Source organism: Hyperolius riggenbachi, chromosome 3, assembly GCF_040937935.1.
Source record: "Hyperolius riggenbachi isolate aHypRig1 chromosome 3, aHypRig1.pri, whole genome shotgun sequence".
Taxonomy (NCBI): domain Eukaryota; kingdom Metazoa; phylum Chordata; class Amphibia; order Anura; family Hyperoliidae; genus Hyperolius; species Hyperolius riggenbachi.
Window position 1 is genome coordinate 496,544,167 of NC_090648.1, and position 20,079 is coordinate 496,564,245.

General features: G+C 48.9%; 1 protein-coding gene across 1 annotated transcript in view; it reads right to left on the reverse strand.

Annotated features, from left to right (window-relative positions):
- Positions 1–20,079, reverse strand: part of LOC137564415 (catenin alpha-1) — a 70,243-nt gene that overhangs the window by 43,051 nt on the left and 7,113 nt on the right. Inside the window, exon 2 of the mRNA XM_068278273.1 lies at positions 353–456. Coding sequence (XP_068134374.1) covers positions 353–454 — 102 coding nt within the window. The 5' untranslated portion in view covers positions 455–456. The remainder of the gene's footprint in view (positions 1–352; positions 457–20,079) is intronic.

The window sequence follows — 20,079 nt, forward strand, 5'->3', positions numbered from 1 at the left end:
CACTTTAACAACTATAACTAGGAGACAATTACAGATGCAGACGCACTGCCTGAAGATCTGACCATGACACTTGACACATTTTCACAATTACCCTTTTATGCTTGTTAAGAGTTTATAACATGCTTTGTATAAAGAAATGGCGTTGATGCACACTTGACGTAATGAATGAATGGGTGTGGCTGCCATGATTCTGCCCATGTAGCGAATGCTCTATTCACCTGCACTAGCATCTCATATCTTTACACACACGCACAGTTTAAAAAGGATGAAAGGAAGTGTGAATACAAAAGCAAAGGCTTAAACTCCTAAGCTTACATAAGCAGAGGATTAAATTCATAAGTTTATTACATACCTGAGTGACGAGAGGCTCAAGCAGCCTTTCAACCGCGAGAGTGCGGATCTCCAAGCTCTTCGGGTCCCACTTAAAATTGATATTTCCAGTATTGAGAGTCATTTCTAAACAGAAAAAAATAATATTGTATAAGAACACTTATAAATGCATTTATATAGCGCTGACATCTTCAACAGTGCATCACAGTGTACACCAGGGGTCTCAAACTCAATTTACCTGGGGGCCGCAGGAGGCAAAGTCAGGATGAGGCTGGGCCGCATAAGGGATTTTACAAAAAAGTCAATCAGCAGCGAACGCCCCCCCCCCCAAACCCTCCCACCCCCCTCCCCGTCCCTTGCATTGTTTTTTATTTCAAAATCAAATTCACACTGAAGCGAACTATTTTGCCTATTTTACCTTATAGTTTGCTTCAGTGCTCCCAATTACAAGTAATCCGCCGTGTCCCCGTCGCAAAACGAGGGCTGCAGAGCCCCTAAATTGCCCGGGGGGCAATCCGCCGGCATTTCCTGGAAGGGGCAGAGCTTTCAGCTTCAGCTCTGCCCCTCCTGACGTCAATTGCGGCGCATCGCAGCCTCTCCCTGCCCCTCTCTGTGAAGGAAGAGTGAGGGGGGAAGGCAGAGGCGGCGATGTGCCGCGATTGATTCAGGAGGGGCAGAGCTGAAGCTGAAAGCTCTGCCCCTTCCAGGAAATGCCGGCGGATTGCCCCCCCCCCCCCCCCGGCGATTTGGAGGCTCTGCAGCCCTCGTTTAGCGGCGAGGATGCGGTGGATTACTTGGGAGCACTGAAGCGAACTATAAGGAAGCTTTTGCCGGCGCGGGCCACAAAATATTGTATCGAGGGCCGCAAATGGCCCGCGGGCCGCGAGTTTGAGACCCCTGGTGTACACTGAAAGACAGTTTGGCTTTGTTCACATGACAAATCGCTAGCGCAGCTGCAGATTGATTGGTTGAGCGCTTTTAAAGGGAACCTTAAAGCCAGTGTTACCCGACATATAAAAACAAAAGTCAGATACTCACCTAAGGAGAAGGAAGGCTCTAATCCTAATGAGCCATCCCTCTCTTCTCCCGATGCCCTCCGGATCCTCCGTTCAAATCCCCCTCCACAGGGGACTTTGGAAGTCTTTGGGAGCCGAGTCCTCCCGAAGACAGACGGCTCCATACTGCGCACGAGCGAGTGCGTCATAGAGGGCGCTCGAGCATGCGCAGTACGGAGCGGCCCGTCTTCGGGAGCCCGAGTGCTCCCGAAGACTTCCGAAACCTCCCTTCAGCGGCGGAAGCGGCAGTATTTGACCGAACTGGTCGAATACTGCTACGGGGGATCCTGAGTGGGACTGGGCACCGGGAGAGGAGAGGCTCATTAGGACCGAGCCTTCCCACTCCTTAGGTGAGTATCTGACTTTTGTTTTTATAGGTCGGGTAACATTAACTGTAAAAAAAAAAAAATTGAGTTTCACTTCTGCCAGCCCCCTGCAGCCATCCTGTGCCCTCGCAGTCACTCATGGCTCCTCTGGTCCACTGCCACCAGCAAGTTTCGTCGGCGGGCCACCATGCGTACTTTTGCACGCATTCCCGCTACTACAGAAAGCTATTGCGGACATTAACACATACATTTTTACGTGTTACAAGTACAACGCGTAAGTGTTTACGCATTGCACCTTTAAAGAGGCACTATTAGCAATAACATGCCCCCCAAAGAAAATACATATGTAAGTAGATAAATACTTCCTCTACTTACATAACAGAAGAATTGCACTGTCCTCGGTTTCCATCCATATAATTTTAGATTATAAATAAAGGGACATTCTCTTCATGGCAGGGGCCATCTTGCTTCCTCCGGGTATATTCTCCCCCCCCCGCACTCCCCTCCTCCCCGCACTTATCCTCAGCACAGCGGGGAGGAAAAGCTGCAGACAGCAAAGACTCACCTAACAATAGATCCAAGCGCTGCAGTTCCCCCCTATACTCTCTGCACTACCACCGGCGGCAGTGCAGAGAGTATGGGGGGGAACTGCAGCGCCTGGGAACATTATTCCTGGAGTCTGTGCGCTGCCTTTATCCTTCCCCAAAGTTCTGTGCAGGGAAGAAGGATAATGCGGCGGCGGGCGGCAGAAGGGCAGAGGGGGGGCGCGGACATCACCCTGGAGGAGGGGGGCAGAGGACAGTGACAGGAGATAGCCTCTGGCCCCCCTCCGTGCGCTCTTACAGCGGCTACAACCGCCGCAGACAAGGGGAGAGCAGGCGGCCAATCACAGAGCAGAGAGGTGATTGACAGAGGCTTTAGCCAATCAGCCTGCCTGTCATTTCTGTTCTGCGGCTTTGCAGGCATGGGGAGAGAAAAACCTCTTAGGGAAAAAAGAATGATTTTAACTAGTTGCATTGCCTTTTTAGCATCCTTTTTGTCTATGTAATAGATTAATATAGAAAATTGATTTCACATATAATGCCTAACAGTTACTCTTTAACATGTAAAAATGTACGTGTTGATATCCACGATAGATTCTTGCACCAGCAGGAATGTGTGCAAAGGTACGCAAGGCGGCCTGCCGACTTCGGGGGGGAGGGGGAGTTCTCAGTTTTCTTTATTTTTAAAAAGCACTTAGTGAATGTGCAACAAGCAGGGAGGCTGGCCAGCATCTTTGTATAAATCCTTATTCAGGGAGTGTCTTCATAAAAGAATAAAGGCCACGCTGAAAATCCTCCCATGAAGAAATGGACTAGTCCAAAACCTGTCAGTTCTGTCAGATTTCTCTTACCTACTGTAAGTGACAGCAACATAGGAGAGAAGTAATTTATGGCTCATTTTACTCTGGAAGAAACATACTTCTTATTTATATGTGAACATGTATTTTACAATTCTTTACAATAGTGGTCCTTTAATCAAGAAGTTATTGGAGGTGGGAGGAAACTGGAATGCCCAGAGGAAACCAGCACAAGTACAGGGAGAATATAACTCCTTGCAAATATTGTCCTGCACAAAATTTAAAGGGGACCTGAAGTGAGAGGTATATGAAGGCTGCCATGGTCAATTCCTTCTAAACAATACCAGTTGCCTGGCAGACCTGCTGATCTATTTGGCATCAGTAGAGTCTGAATCATGCAGCTAATCTTGTCAGAAATGACAATGTCAAAAACACCTGACATGCTGCATGCTTGTTCAGGGTCTATGGCTTAAAGTGTTAGAGGCAGAGGATCAGCAGGACTGCCAGGAATTGGTATTAAAGAGAACCTGAACAGAAAATAAAAAGTCATAACCATACACCGGTCATACTTCCCTCCTGTGTAGTATACTGCTCAGTCTCTTTCTCCCCTCCTGCATCCTGTTTGCCCAATGAGATCAATGAAATTTTCCGTCCTCCATTTTAAAAATGGCCATTACCCCATAACAGCTTCCTGGTCAGCACACTGTTAAACTGTAATATTCCCACTTGAGCCATAAAGAAACATTGACATTACCTTGCACATTCAGTTGGAACTGACAGCTGCTGATATATAACTGACAGCAACAACTGGTATATTTCAGTTCTGACAAAATATTGTCAGAACTGGAAGGGATCACTGTAAGAAGAAAATGGTGAGCTTCTGAGAGGAGCTGATGGTGAGGTTAGTATGTAATATTCATTTACAGCTACGTCATGTGTTTATTTGAAATCATTTTACTCACTTCAGGTTCCCTTTAAGAGGAAATAAATATGGCATATCCCTAAGTAGCTAGTGGTGCCCCCAAGTATTAGGTAGATGGAGGAACCTCACAATTAAAGGGGTTCTCTTGCATGTTCTAAAAAACTGCCCCTTACCTGGGGCTTCTATCGGCCCCCTGCAGCTGGTATGTCCTGCGCTGTCGTTCTCCGATGCGCCATTCCCCGCCGCCAGTAATTATTCGTCTGACGAATAGAACTACAGCTGTGTGGCCGTGGGCTCACTCCCGTGCGCGTCATCCAGAGCTTACTGCGCAGTACAAGAAAACTTACTATTGCGCAGGAAGCGCCCGATGATGCGTTCGGCCACCGCCGCAATTTTATTCGTTAGATGAATAATTACACCGGTGCCAGCAGCAGGGAACAGAGGATCGGAGGAGGGCGGCGCAGGACATGACAGCTGCAGGGGGCCGATAGGAGGGCGGCGCAGGACATGACAGCTGCAGGGGGCCGATAGGAGGGCGGCGCAGGACATGACAGCTGCAGGGGGCCGATAGGAGGGCGGCGCAGGACATGACAGCTGCAGGGGGCCGATAGGAGGGCGGCGCGGGACATGACAGCTGCAGGGGGCCGATAGGAGGGCGGCGCGGGACATGACAGCTGCAGGGGGCCGATAGGAGGGCGGCGCGGGACATGACAGCTGCAGGGGGCCGATAGGAGGGCGGCGCAGGACATGACAGCTGCAGGGGGCCGATAGGAGGGCGGCGCAGGACATGACAGCTGCAGGGGGCCGATAGGAGGGCGGCGCAGGACATGACAGCTGCAGGGGGCCGATAGGAGGGCGGCGCAGGACATGACAGCTGCAGGGGGCCGATAGGAGGGCGGCGCAGGACATGACAGCTGCAGGGGGCCGATAGGAGGGCGGCGCAGGACATGACAGCTGCAGGGGGCCGATAGGAGGGCGGCGCAGGACATGACAGCTGCAGGGGGCCGATAGGAGGGCGGCGCAGGACATGACAGCTGCAGGGGGCCGATAGGAGGGCGGCGCAGGACATGACAGCTGCAGGGGGCCGATAGGAGGGCGGCGCAGGACATGACAGCTGCAGGGGGCCGATAGGAGGGCGGCGCAGGACATGACAGCTGCAGGGGGCCGATAGGAGGGCGGCGCAGGACATGACAGCTGCAGGGGGCCGATAGGAGGGCGGCGCAGGACATGACAGCTGCAGGGGGCCGATAGGAGGGCGGCGCAGGACATGACAGCTGCAGGGGGCCGATAGGAGGGCGGCGCAGGACATGACAGCTGCAGGGGGCCGATAGGAGGGCGGCGCAGGACATGACAGCTGCAGGGGGCCGATAGGAGGGCGGCGCAGGACATGACAGCTGCAGGGGGCCGATAGGAGGGCGGCGCAGGACATGACAGCTGCAGGGGGCCGATAGGAGGGCGGCGCAGGACATGACAGCTGCAGGGGGCCGATAGGAGGGCGGCGCAGGACATGACAGCTGCAGGGGGCCGATAGGAGGGCGGCGCAGGACATGACAGCTGCAGGGGGCCGATAGGAGGGCGGCGCAGGACATGACAGCTGCAGGGGGCCGATAGGAGGGCGGCGCGGGACATGACAGCTGCAGGGGGCCGATAGGAGGGCGGCGCAGGACATGACAGCTGCAGGGGGCCGATAGGAGGGCGGCGCGGGACATGACAGCTGCAGGGGGCCGATAGGAGGGCGGCGCAGGACATGACAGCTGCAGGGGGCCGATAGGAGCCCCAGGTAAGTGGCAGTTTTTGTTTTTTAGAACATGCAAGAGAACCCCTTAACCTCCTGGGGGATACAATTATATCGCCCAGGAGGTGGCGCAGCACTATTTTTTAATTTTTTAAATCATGTAGCGAGCCCAGGGCTCGCTACACGATAGCCGCTGTGCAGCAGCATCCCCCCACCCCCTCCGATCGCCTCCGGCAATCAAAGCAAACAGGAAATCCCGTTCAGAACTGGATTTCCTGTTTGGCTTCCCCCGTCGCCATGGCGACGATCGGGATGACGTCATCGACGTCAACGACGTCGTGACGTCAGAGGGAGTCCCGATCCACCCCTCAGCGCTGCCTGGCACTGATTGGCCAGGCTGCGCACGGGGTCTTGGGGGGGGGAGCGGCGCGGCACGGCGGGTAGCGGCGAATCAGCGCGGAGCGGCGGCGATCGGTGTATACACGCAGCTAGCAAAGTGCTAGCAATAAAAAAAAAAAAAATTATGCAAATCGGCCCACCAGGGCCTGAGAAATCCTCTGTGGCGGCTTAACCCGAGCTCAGCTCGGGATTATCCCCCAGAGGGTTAAAGTAGCTAGTGGTGCCCAAGACTGAAGGGAGTTCTTGCCAGAGGAATGCTGAGAGCCGGGTGAGTAACCTTATTTCCACTCTGCTCGGGACTCTGCATAGGGAAGACAGGAGGGAGGCACGTGGGCAGGGGAATGAGCCGCATTCCCATCATCAGGCGCCTGTAGGCCCGAGCCTACAGTGCCTTATGGTAAATCCGGCCCTGCGGATTCCCCTCAAATATAAATGACCCGTGGTAAAGCTACCTACAGTAAACACAGAGGTATAAAGTCCAAGCACTGATGAGCAGCTGCACCCATCCCCTGACGAAGGCATCGGAATTCTGGTGGGCTAGAAAGGTTTTCATAGGTTGCTGTTTTAAAGGCATTCATACGTAGTGAATCAGACAATGGTCACATAATGAAACATCCTCAGAGCATGCAGAGTCAGCAGCACTTCCACATACATCACTCCTCACATGGTTTCTGCTTATAGTCTCTCTAGGCATTTGCCAATCTGATCCATTTTATCATCACCTAAACATTATGACTGGTCAGATGCTGATCTACTGTGTATAGAAAGCATTGTTATTCGTCAACAGGACTCAGTTACTGTGGAGAACTAAGCCTGCTGACTGCATGAGGTAACTTTCAGGGCCTAAGCCCGCTGATGCAGTTGTGTCCACTTCTGTCCGCTTTCCAGCATCTATAACATTGATATATTATACCACATAAACACATTAACTACCTCCTGCTACTTCCATCTCAAAAACATTTCCAGAATCCGCCCCTTCCTCTCACAAGAAGCAACTCAAATGCTTGTGCATGCCCTAATCATCTCCCGTCTTGACTATTGTAATGCTGGGAATACACGGTAAGATAATGTGCCGGCATCGAGCCAGCGGCTCGATGCCGGCGCGTCCCGGAAAGAGTTGAATGCAGAGGGTTTGCGATCAGCGGAAATCATAATCACAGTACAATCGCCGCAGTGTGAGTAATCCCATAGAGTCAAAGCAAAGCACAAAATGGCACATCTGTACAGCAATCATTCCAAAAACTGCTGCCCAAAGCAATCTATAATTATTTAGGGCAACAAATTATTTAAAGAGACCTCAGCATTCATGTAACCACATCAATCATCGATGGGAACTATATCTGCTGGCATGCATCACACACACCCAGCATGCACTGCATGACCAGGAACACTAAAACCCTGCGGGAACCTGCGGCATGGGAGAGAGAAGATGAACGCCTCCATATGGACAACAGTAAAAGCCTGCTCCAACAATGAAGGCTGCACAATTAACACACCTACCATTTACCGCTTAGGACACTAAGTGAGAACTTAGCTTGGTGTCCTTGTTCACTGAAGCATGCCATGATGCAAAAACATTTTATTGCATCAGGTGTGGTCACCTTTAACTACTTTCCGACTGCTCCATGCCAATTGGCGTGAGCAGTGCGGCAGCCCCAGGACCGCTCCACGCCGTGGAGCGGCCCCTGATGAGTCACGAGGGAGTGACGAAATCGATCGGGCGGGAGGTTGGACATACCAGGAAGCGAACGGCCGGTGAAGGCGGTGATGTCTGCAAGCTGAGTGGCGGGAGAACAGGAGGACCCAACACAAGCTGTGCCCTGCCAGGCAACGGGGGAGAGCCCGTGAAACTCTAAATGTGCAATACAATCTGGAGTATGTGAGTGCAATTTTATTATTAAAGTTTTAAGTTTTTTACGGAGTTACGCTATGGAGGCTGTTTCTTTGAGGTACAATGCATGGATTATGGGGAGGATGATGGTGGTCTAAACGGACAGCATCACAGCGGTACCAGGATCCTGAAGTACTGAGGCTCCTGGATTTGTGCATGGTTGGCCAGTCTAGCAGTGGCCAATACATCTGGTGAGTCTGTTTACTGTTGGGTGTCCACGGTGATGGTGGTAGAAGAGAGCAAGAAACTGCATATGAGAACAGCTTTGAGAAACTCCTGAAAAGTGTTTTGTGGACTTTTATATTGAATAGGATGTGCGCTTAAACAATTGTGTATAAGTATTTAGGTCTTGCCGAACCTTGTGGTAGCGCACTCCGCTGGGACATTTTATTCAGTTTTAAATTGTACAAGCTAGCGCTTTGATAACACGGTACATATCCCCTCCATAGACTGGGGAGTGATCGGCTGTCATAGGCTGAAGCCTATGGCAGCCAATAATGCTGATTGGCTGGCAGGGGGGGGGGGGGGAGGGAACGGGGCAAAAATGGAAAAAAAATGTGAAATTATAAAAACAAATATTTGTAAAAAAAAAAACAAGCAACTGGGGAGCGATCAGACCACCAACAGAGAGCTCTGTTGGTGGGGAGGGGGCGGGGGGTTCGGAAATCACTTGTGTTCCGAGTTGTGCGGCCCTGCAGCTTGGCCTTAAAGCTGCAGTTGCCATTTTAGTAAAAAATGGCCTGTCACTAGGGGGGGTTTAACACCACGGTCCTCAAGTGGTTAAAGCACACCTGATGTTAAAAGATATATGGAGGCTGCCATAATTATTTCCTATTAAACAAAGCAAAGTGCTTGGCAGTTCTGCTGATCCTCTGCCTCTAATACTTTAAAGGACACATCCGAGCTCAATTAAAATAAAAAGAATCCACTTACCTGGGGCTTCCTCCAGCCCCTGCCAGCTGTCCTGTGCCCTCACCGCAGCTCCGCTCCCTAGGGTCCCCTCCGACGCAGGATGTCCACTGCGCCTGCGCGAGCGGCTCTTAAGAGTGGCACTGACATCATCTAGACTGTACTGCACGGGCGCAGTAGTCCTGCACCGTACCGTCCGGATGACGTCAGCGCCACCCAGTGCTGTGGAGTCGGAGTAATTTTGGCTACCTGGAGTTGGAGTCGGTGGTTTCATAAACTAAGGAGTCAGAGTCCTGAGCCCTGGAGCGACCAGTGAGCCGCACTCTGGAGTGCAGGAGAAGACGACCCGGCGAATTTGACATCTCCACCGGAGGGGACCAGGACCCATTGGAGCTGCGGCGAGGGCACAGGACGGATGCAGGATGCTAGAGGAAGCCCCAGGTAAGTGGATTTTTTATTTTTAAATGGCTCGGGCCTTCCCTTTAAAGGTGGCTATACACCAGGCGACTTGGCAGCCGATCAACTATCCGTTTCGATCAATATAATCGTATTGGAAAAAAATGTGAGCCGCCAAGAGCATGCCCGATCGCCATTGCAATCAATTTCGGGGCGCATGTCTCGATCGGACAAGCTGCAAGATGTGGGGCCGACATGCTGGATCAGGTAAAAATGTGCCCGGTGCATGAATACTTTACCTGTCTGGGTCCGCCGCTGGCTCCGTGCTCTGTCCACTCGCCCCACGCGGTTGCCCGCATATACGTGGACGTATGCGAGACGTCACACAAGCGCTCACGTATACGCGGAGGACGTGCACGGCGGACACCAACAGGTACATTATTCATGCACGGGGCACATTTTATACTAGAGGGGGACAGTGCCAGCCAGCCAATATCACTAGGCCGATTCCAGAAAGATTTCCTGCTGAAATTGATAGGGAATGGACACCTTTAATCATAGACCCTGATCAAGCATGCAGATTACACGATTCTAACCGAAGTCTGACTAGATTAGCCAAATGCCTGCTTCATGTGTGGGGTTCAGACACTACTGCAGCCAAAGATCAGCAGGAATGTGGGGTAGTGGTTAGCATTCTCATCTTGCCGTGCTGGGTGCCCAGTTCGAATCCTAGCCAGGGCACGATCTGCACAGAGTTTGTATGTTCTACCCGTGTCTGCATAGGTTTCCTGTGGGCACTCTGGTTTCCACCCACATTCCAAAAACATACGGTTAAGTTAATTGGCTTCCCCCTAAATGGCCCTAGACTGATACATACACTACACGATACAGACAGATATGACTATGGTAGGGATTAGATTGTGAGCCCCTCTGAGGGACAGTTAAAGAAAATCTGTAATTAAAAAAAGTTCCCCTGGGGGGGGGTACTCACCTCGGGTGGGGGAAGCCTCCGGATCCTGTTGAGGCTTCCCCCGTCCTCCTCGGTCCCACGGCGAAAACCCTCCCGGAGCGGCGGCGATATAAATATTTACCTCTCGGGCTCCGGCGCAGTATCTGGTTTTACCACGGAAATAGGCGAAAATAACCGATCTCCGTCGGGCAGCTCTACTGCGCAGGCGCAAGTCTCCTGTGCCTGCGCAGTAGAGCGGACCCGACGGAGATCGGCTATTTTCGACCTATCTCCATGGGAAGAGCCGCAACAGCGCCCCCGCTGGAGCCAGAAAAGGTAAATATTGCACAGCCCGACAATTGTCGGCTGTGCGTTCCATGAGCTGCAGTGAGACCGCCGTGGGACACAGGACGACGAGGGAAGCCTCAATACGGTCCAGAGGCTTCCCCCTACTGAGGTGAGTACCCCCCAGGGGAACTTTTTTTCAGTACAGGTTTTCTTTAACTACCTGCGGACAGCTGCAGTATAAATCTACGGCGGGCAGGGGGCGCTGCGGTTCTGACCAGACGTGAACTCTACGTCCCATTCACCGTGCGCCCCCGCCCGATCTTCACCGCAATGTGCTGCCCTGCCGCCTCTATGACGGCAGAGCACTGTGAGCCGGGCAGGAGCAGTTTTCATTGGCTCCTGGCCCTGTCATTACTGTAAGCCAATCCCATTGGCTTACATTGAGTGACAGGGTCAGGAGCCAATGTAAGCGGCTCCTGACTGGCGCACAGTGCTCTGCCGTCATAGCGACGGCAGAGAGAGCAGCCTGCGGCGGGGACAGTTCGACGTGACCGGTGGATTTTAGCGGCGATTTGGAGGGAAGCGGTGGTTTACTGGACTAGCACCCTCTGGTCCTTAAGGCCCCCTTAAGAGGGTGCTGGTCCCGAAGTGGTTAAAGAGAAGCTGTCAGCCATACTATCTCAGGAAAAAAAACAACACATATATAAATAGATAAATACTTGCTCTACTTACATAACATATGTATTGCACTGTCCATGTTTTGATTTTAGTGATTTTTCTACAGTAAAAAAAAAAAAATCCTCCTTAGCATTTCCCATTTTAAGTGTGGCTATTTTGAAGCCAATTCTGATGTCATTTTCTCCCTTAGTCTCCTCTGCCTGATTTGCCCACCTTTCACTATAGAAAGTGTATTGTCTCAGCATGAGAAATTTTGGCCAATCAGAGAGGAACAGAGGCGTGGGAGGGGAAAACAGGAGGGAAAGTGGCTTTAGCCAATCAGGCTGCATTAGTTAAGTCTGAGGGGGAAGTACAAAAGCAAAAAAAAGGTCAACCCAGCATGCCCTGCAACTTCCTCTGTGTACCAAATAAGAGTCAGGTAAACTGGGGAATGATCATTTACCAACAAGAAAAGTAATTTTAACTTTGGGATTGCCTGGCTAGAATCATTATTACTTGCTTACCAGATAAAAATAAAGATTTGATTTTTTATTTTATGCCCAACAGTTAATCTAAGTGACAAGACAATGTCGGCGCTATATAAATACTAAATAATAATAAATAATAATAGGGCAGCCTCCTTATTTCTCTCACTTAGTTGTGCTTTAAAAACAATAAAGGTAACATTACTGAGATCTGATCCAACATCATCTAGGGAAATAAGCAAGGCTGTATATGATTTATATTAGGTAGATGTTGAACATGTATTACATCTGGTATGTACGACTGCCTCAAGGCTTAGTTCACCACAACATATGCTTGTCTAAAGGGTGTGGCCCAGACAGTCGACTAAACATACATCTATGCCTGTTACACTGCACTAGTGTCACACCTGGCAGCTCTCCATTTGCTGGAGGCAGTAGGGGATATTTTGGTAGACACAGGACTCCACCTGTCGTAACCACACAGCCCCAGTCTGGTGGATGCATTAGTGCTGAAGAGAGTGGGTGATAACATGGGAAATACACAAGCACAACTTCCTCTAACTCTGGCAGCAGAAGAGCCTAATGCTGGGAATACACGGCTAGATTTTGAGCCATTAACCATTTCAACCCGAAGGGTTTTTTTACCCTAAGGGCTGGCTCACACGGGCGTCTGCTGAGCTTTTGCTTGGCATTGCGTTCAAACGCCAGCGTTTAAACGCCAGCGTTTGAAAAGCGTTCAAGGCTAGCAGTTCTGGTCTCTGCTATTGTTTCCTCGCGTTTACTGCCTCTGAAAGCAGCATGTTGCTTTTGAGACTAGACGCAACGCTGTGATCTACTGCTAGGCTTTCATGAAAGCCTGCAAAAGCCAGCATTAAACGCTCCCATTCACTTGCATGGGATGGCAGTAGATCCCAAAAAACGCTGCGTCTGAAACGCTGCGTTAAACGCCACAAAAACGCCCGTCTGAACCAGCCCTTACTGACGAGCGATTTTCACCTTTCAGTGCTCATCCCTTTCATTTGCCAATAGCTTGATCACTACTAATCACAATGAAATGATCTATATCTTGTTTTTTTCACCACCAATTGGGCTTTTTGGGGTCGATATTTGTTTTCGGTAATTACTTTATTTTCTATGTATTTTAACCTGCCTGGCGTTCTATTAAGATCGCCAGGCAGGCTGCGGGAGGGTTTTTTTTGAATAAAAAAAAAACTATTTCATGCAGCCAACTGAAAGTTGGCTGCATGAAAGCCCACTAGAGGGCGCTCCGGAGGCGTTCTTCCGATCGCCTCCGGCGCCCAGAATAAACAAGGAAGGCCGCAATGAGCGGCCTTCCTTGTTTTGCTTATATCGTCGCCATAGCGACGAGCGGAGTGACGTCATGGACGTCAGCCGACGTCCTGACGTCAGCCGCCTCCGATCCAGCCCTTAGCGCTGGCCGGAACTTTTTGTTCCGGCTACGCTGGGCTCAGGCGGCTGGGGGGACCCTCTTTCGCCGCTGCTCGCGGCGGATCGCCGCAGAGCGGCGGCGATCAGGCAGCACACGCGGCTGGCAAAGTGCCGGCTGCGTGTGCTGCACTTTATTTGAGCCAAATCGGCCCAGCAGGGCCTGAGCGGCAGGCTCCGGCGGTACTGGACGAGCTGAGCTCGTCCAGACCGCCCAGCAGGTTAAAGGGAAAAACAAGGAAAAAAGGAAGAAAACAAACACTTACTCCAATTTCATCCCCTATAGTTTTAATATAAACACTGCTACTGTGCATAAATCCCACACATTTTATCTGCCTATTTGTCCTGGTTATCACAAGATTTTAATTATGTCCCTAGTACAAAGTATTGGTGACAATATATATCAGGTAGTCCTCGGTTAACAAGCGAGATAGGGACTGTAGGTTCATTCTTAACCTGAATCTGTTCTTAAGTCGGAACATTGTGCCATCTCTGTCCCCTGTACCTCCTCTGTGCCTCCCTGTACCTCCAGTGTCCCCCTCAGTGTCACCTCTGCTCTTTGCACCTGTTTATACAAGTTTAAAAGGCATTTGTTTAAAAATCGATTTTCTCAAAAACTACAAGTCCAATTTGAAAATTTTTTTGGGCTTGTTCCCATGGAAACAGAGAATCCATGCCGTTAGTATCGGTGGGTCGTATCGTATTCTTCTATAGTTGCAGACACAACGAATGGATACAAATTCAGAGTTCCAAATTCACATAAAAGACTGCCTGACATGTTTCACGGCCAAAAAGCCGCTTCCTCAGAGGCACACTGTATACAAACGTCAACGATGGACCCATGGCAAACATACCCGCATTCTGTATCCTATAGAGAACTGTGTTCAGCGGCAATTCCATGCTAAACATGGACTGCAAGAGACATTCTAATGAATGAACATTGCTTTTTAAACATCAGTAGCAGCTTTTCCGTCACTGGCGCAAATGTGCGCTAGATCCCACCGTGCAGGATCAGCTACACTCAGCCGTTCCCTGTCCCCCCGGCGTGGGTTAAAGCGCGACGCAATGATAAAACGCTGAGGAGCGCCACCGAAGGTTGCCAAGAATGCTTTTCCGCTCAGTAGCAGGAAAGCATTTGAAAGCGTCAGACGCCCGTCTGAACCAGCCCTTAGTTTCATTTTCAGGGTGCGAGTTGCAGCACGTTTTAACTTGCGCAATTTCCATTCCCTCCTACTAGGCTTTTTCAACACTAGTTTCAATTTCAAATGCTGAAGACGTGCTGAAGTTGTGCGAGAGGGATTCATAGCGCTAGACGCGTGACAATTTCTCTGTTTTCTCTATGGAGGAACGGACTGTGGAGCTGTAGATATGGAGAATGGCCGATAGTGTTGCATTATTGATGGATTGCTTAGCTGTGTGCTGTACTGAGCTGTACCAAGCCAGTTGCGGGGAGACAAATATTAGATCGGATCCGTGTCGAGATCTGATCGACTATCGAGTGGTGCAAAGCTGCTAACTGATAAACCGTCACCATCAGGTCGATATTGGTCATTATATTGGTCAGATATAACATTAGATGGCTTTTATAATTTTATATATAAATTTAGAATACAATCGCATGCATCGGTCTGAATGCAAAAAATGTCTGGTCTTATTAAAGTGGACCTGAACTCAGAGCTTTCTATCTGCTCTAAAAGATACGAACAGCATTATAACCTTTAAAGTGTACCAGAGACGAGACATACTTACCATTTTATACATACCAGGGGTTTCCTCCAGCCTCATGGGCAGGGATCGCTCGCCACGCCGCCATCCTCCGCTGCCTGCAGCTTCGGTACCGGGTCCCGTCACTACCTCCAGTCACGGCCATTTAGCGCCCTCTCCGTATCTCTGCGGCGCCTGCCGGAGAGATACGTAGAGAGCGCACTTCCTCCTGCACAGACTGGCCACGACTGGAGGAAGTTACCGGATCCGGTACTGGAGCTGCAGGCAGCGGAGGATGGAGGCGGGGGAGCGATCCATGCGCATGGGGCTGGAGGAAGCCCCTGGCAAGTAAAAAAAATAAAAAATAAAAAAAAACCAAAACTTTATTTTCCTCATCTCTGGTTACGTTTAAAGAAAAAAAACATCTCTGATACTAATCCTGCAATAAATCTGCAGTGTTTCTACTTCCTGCTTTCATGGAAGCAAATTCAAATGAGCTTATCTGCCGTGGCAGTAAGCTGACATGGGAGAGATAAAATTACAACTTGTGATTAGACGTAGAAGAGGGAAAATTAGATTTAGCTTTCTAAATACATACAGGGTGCATTTCTCTAGGTTTTCATTCTGGCCTGTGCAAGAGTTGAGGACCACTTTAATTTCAAATGCCTCAATGCGTACATAAGGTGGCGTAACAATCACCCTCGGAGTTCCCCAGCAACCAATGATCATGGAGGGCAGGTGGTTATCAAGTTTCGTATTGTACTGTATTAAAAAAATCCACGCTTTACTTCCGCTTGCGTAGTAATACTACACATGCAGAAGTAAGCTCCGAGGGCATCTTGTGGCTAAATAGTAAAATTACATCTGGAAATAATTTCCAGATAATGACTTTTTTTTACTGTTAAAATTAGTCCCTTACCTCCCACACTTACCAATAGCTACACAACTTTTTTTGTAAAAAAAGAAAAAAAAAAATACATAAATAGTTACCTTATGGACTGAACATTTTTAATATCTATGTAGTAAGGTATATTACTGTTTTTTAAATTATGGGCTTGTAAATAGTGATGGACGTAAAGCTGAAAAAAATGCACCTTTATTTCCAAATAAAATATATGCGCCATACATTGTGATAGGGACATAATTTAAACGGTGAAATGAACAGGACAAATGGGCAAATAAAATACATGGGTTTTAATTACAGTAGCATGTATTCATTTAAAACTAGAATGGCCGAGAACTGAGAAATAATGATTTTTTTCCATTGCTTTCTTAATCTTCTTGTTAAAATGGATTTAGAATAAAATTCTTAGCAAAATGTACCACTCAAAGAAAGCCTAAATGGTGGCAAAAAAACAAGATATAGATTATTTCAGTGCGATAAGTTGTGATAAAGTTATTGGCGAATAAATGGGAGGTGAAAGTTGCTCGGATGCATAAAATGAAACAACACTGAAGGCTGAAGTGGTTAAAGGGGCACTATGGCAAAAAAAAATTAAAATTTAAAAAACACGTGCAAAGTAGTATGTTTTTTCCAGAGTAAAATGAGCCATAAATTACTTTTCTCCTATATTGCTGTCACTTACAGTAGGTAGTATCAATCTGTCAGAGGTGACAGGTTTTGGACTAGTCCATCTCTTCATAGGGGATTCTCAGCAAAGCTTTTATTCTCTATAAAGAGATTCCCTAAAAAGAATTTAACCAATGATGCTGGCCAGCTTCTCTGCTCGCTCCAGTTTTTTGGCAGTTGGACAGAGCAACTGCCATTCACTAAGTGCTTTTGAAAATAAATAAATCCCTGAGAATCCCCTATGAAGAGATGAACTAGTCCAAAACCTGTCACTTCTGTCAGATTTCTACTACCTACTGTAAGTGACAGCAACATAGGAGAAAAGTAATGGCTTATTTTACTGTACTCTGGAAAAACATACTTATTTGTATATGTTTGCACATATATTACATTTTTAAATTTTTCCCCATAGTGCACCTTTAAAGAAAACCTGTAACATCAAAAAGTTCCCCTGGGAGGTACTCACCTCGGGAGGGGGAAGCCTCAGGGTCCCAATGAGGCTTCCCACGCCGTCCTCTGTCCCACGGGGGTCTCGCTGCAGCCCCCCGAACAGCGGCGATGTAAATATTTACTTCCCGGCTCCTGCGCAGGTACTGTGGCGGCTCTCCGCTCCGAAATAGGCGGAAATACCCAATCACCGTCGGGTCTGCTCTACTGCGCAGGTGCAAGTCTCCGGCGCCTGCGCAGTAGAGCGGACCCGACTGAGATCGGGTAGTTCCGCCTACTTCGGAGCTGAAAGCCGCCACAGCGCCCCCGCTGGAGTCTGGAAAGGTAAGTATTGAACAGGCTGTCGGATTTGTCGGGCCGCAGCGAGACCCCCGTGGGACAGAGGATGGCGTGGGAAGCCTCATTGGGACCCTGAGGCTTCCCCCTCCCGAGATGAGTACCCCCCAGGGGAACTTTTTGATGTTACAGTGTCTCTTTAACCAGCCGGGCGGTATGGACAAGCTCAGCTCGTCCATTACCGCTGGAGGCTGCCGCTCAGGCCCTGCTGGGCCGATTTGCATGAAATAAAAAGCAGCACACGCAGCCGGCACTTTGCCAGCCGCGTGTGCTACCTGATCGCCGCCGCAGCGCGGTGATCCGCCGCGTGCAGTGGCGAAAGAGGGTCCCCCCAGCCGCCTGAGCCCAGCGTAGCCGGAACAAACAGTTCCGGCCAGCGCTAAGGGCTGGATCGGAGGCGGCTGACGTCCATGACGTCACTCCGCTCGTCGCCATGGCGACGAGGTAAGCGAAGCCTCCTTGTTACTTCTGGTCGCCGGAGGCGATCAGATGAAGGCATCCGGAGCACCCTCTAGTGGGCCTTCAACTTTCAGTTGGCTGCATGAAATAGTTTTTTTTTTTATTAAAAAAAAAACCCTCCCGCAGCCGCCCTGGCGATCTTAATAGAACGCCAGGGTGGTTAAGTGACCTCATAAGACTCCTATACTCATGCTAGATTCTCTGGCCAAAACTGCCACAAACAGCTGCCTGGGCCAAGTTCTGCTTAGCGTGTGTACAAGGCTTTACAGAGCCGGTTATGCAGAAGTTCATTGTTTGATGATGAGAAATTATCTCAGAAGTCCCTTTCTCAGCTTGACTTACATGGCCTCTTAACCTACTTGCAAACCATTTTTATTTCTCTGACCAAACTGCGAACCGCGTCATCTGTTAAAGGAACACCATCATTAAGATGTAAAATACAGGTGTAAGCATACATAGAAGTACATTTCTCCCATATTAAAAATGATAGACTTTACTCCTATGCTGCTGCCATTTACAGTAGGCAGTAAAAATCTGACAGGTCCTCTGCATTCCATTCATGTCACAGGCGAAGTGTTAGTCGCGTTCCACAATCACTACTGTGCTTCCTCCGGCCGGAAGGAGAAGAGTGGTAGTGATTGTGCAACACTTTGCCTGTGACATAAATGGAACGCAGAGGATCCCATGGACTTATGGGCAAGTTAAAGCAGACCCAAACCAAACATTTTTTTAATTCAAAATATTTAGTTGCACCACTATGACACATACAAAGATAAACACTCCTTCAAGCCTATGAGCATATAAGTGCATGCTTTTCACCCTTCTCTTTTCATAACTAGGGTTATACAGGTGGCAGCCATTACTTCTAAGCTTAGTAGGAGGTTTTAGATCAGGGGGTGCGTTTGTCATCAGCTACCCTCCCTCACAGGGGCGTCGTCTATGTGAAATCTGAGATCACCCCCCCTGTGACATCATCAGTAGCAGCCTGTGTTTTGTTTTTTTATCTCCTCCACCAGTCTGCCGGATACAGTCCCAGCAATATAAAAGGAGGGGAGGGGTTCCTCCAATAAATGTAAAATATTTTATATTGGTCATCATGCAGCTGAAAAAAGGCTGCTATTATAATTTAGAAAATAGATTTTATTTCTGAAATCTTGTATTTTTAATTTGGGTCCACTTTAATCCCCTCATCTCCCGCAGTCACACCTGGTGTAATCAAACTTGATTACCATTTCAATTACGAAATCGTAGCTACTCGGGAGCCCATCACTGCAAATGATCAGCGATATTCAACAAAAGAAGAAAATGGTCGCGCATCTAACCAAGATGCACCCGACATTGCATAGGACCCCGAGAGAAGGCTGCACGAGACGTCCCTGCTACTGAACTGATGTCTCTCTCAATAAGAAAAGGGTAGGGTCCCCTAATAAGTTGATTATTGTGAAATGCATTAGTTCCAATGCACCTGTTCTACTGCAATGAGCACAGTTGTGCCTTTGAGAGGCTTATTAGCCCTATGCAATGTCAGGTGCATCTTGTTTAGATGCGCCACCATTTTCTTTTCTTTTGTTGAATATCACTGCAAATGATTAGCCACAAGAAATATATTTGTAGTCCATTTACTTCCTCCTCCTCCTCCACGCTTGCACTGTGTACACAAGGGTTAAGAAATATTTGACGGTCTCAAACACCTTTTTGGAAAGGACGATTGTTGTCAGATAAAAATCTACTAGTGTGAATTTAACAAGATTATAAGAAACATCTTTCGTCATCTTTTTGAGTCGTTGAGTAAATTTTTAACAAAGACTATCTGCTGATCGGTCATTGATTTTTGAAGGTGGCCATACATCCAGCGATGATGGACAGATTCGACCACGAGACAAATCTCTATGATCAAATCTGATTAGAGCGAGATCTTTCGGCTGCCCATACAACGCAGGTTGATTCCCGATAATTTTCAGCATGAAATCTCTCGGGGGTCATCCAAATCCAACGCTCCCCCCCAGTGCATAAATGTACCCCGCCGTGTATGCATTTATACATTACCTGTCCTATGTCGCCCGCCATGCAGTGCCCCGTGGTATACGCGGCAGCGTGTATAGCGCTAATGGAATGGCAGGATACCGAAGAAAGATGGTGGGGGACACAGGACAGGTAATGTATAAATGCACACATGGGGGGACATTTATACACTAAGGGTTTTTTTTAGGCTCGCCCCCGATATCACTTGCCGTTACTGCCACGCACCTGATTGATCGCGATGGCCCGACATCTTGCAGCATGTCCGACCGATACATGCAACCAATTTCGGCACGATCATGGTTGATCAGGCGCGCTCATGGTGGCACTGATTTTTTTTAATCAATCATATTTTTATTGAAAGCAAAAAAAAATATCATACATAATAAATCAATGTATAGCAGTATAGAAAATAGA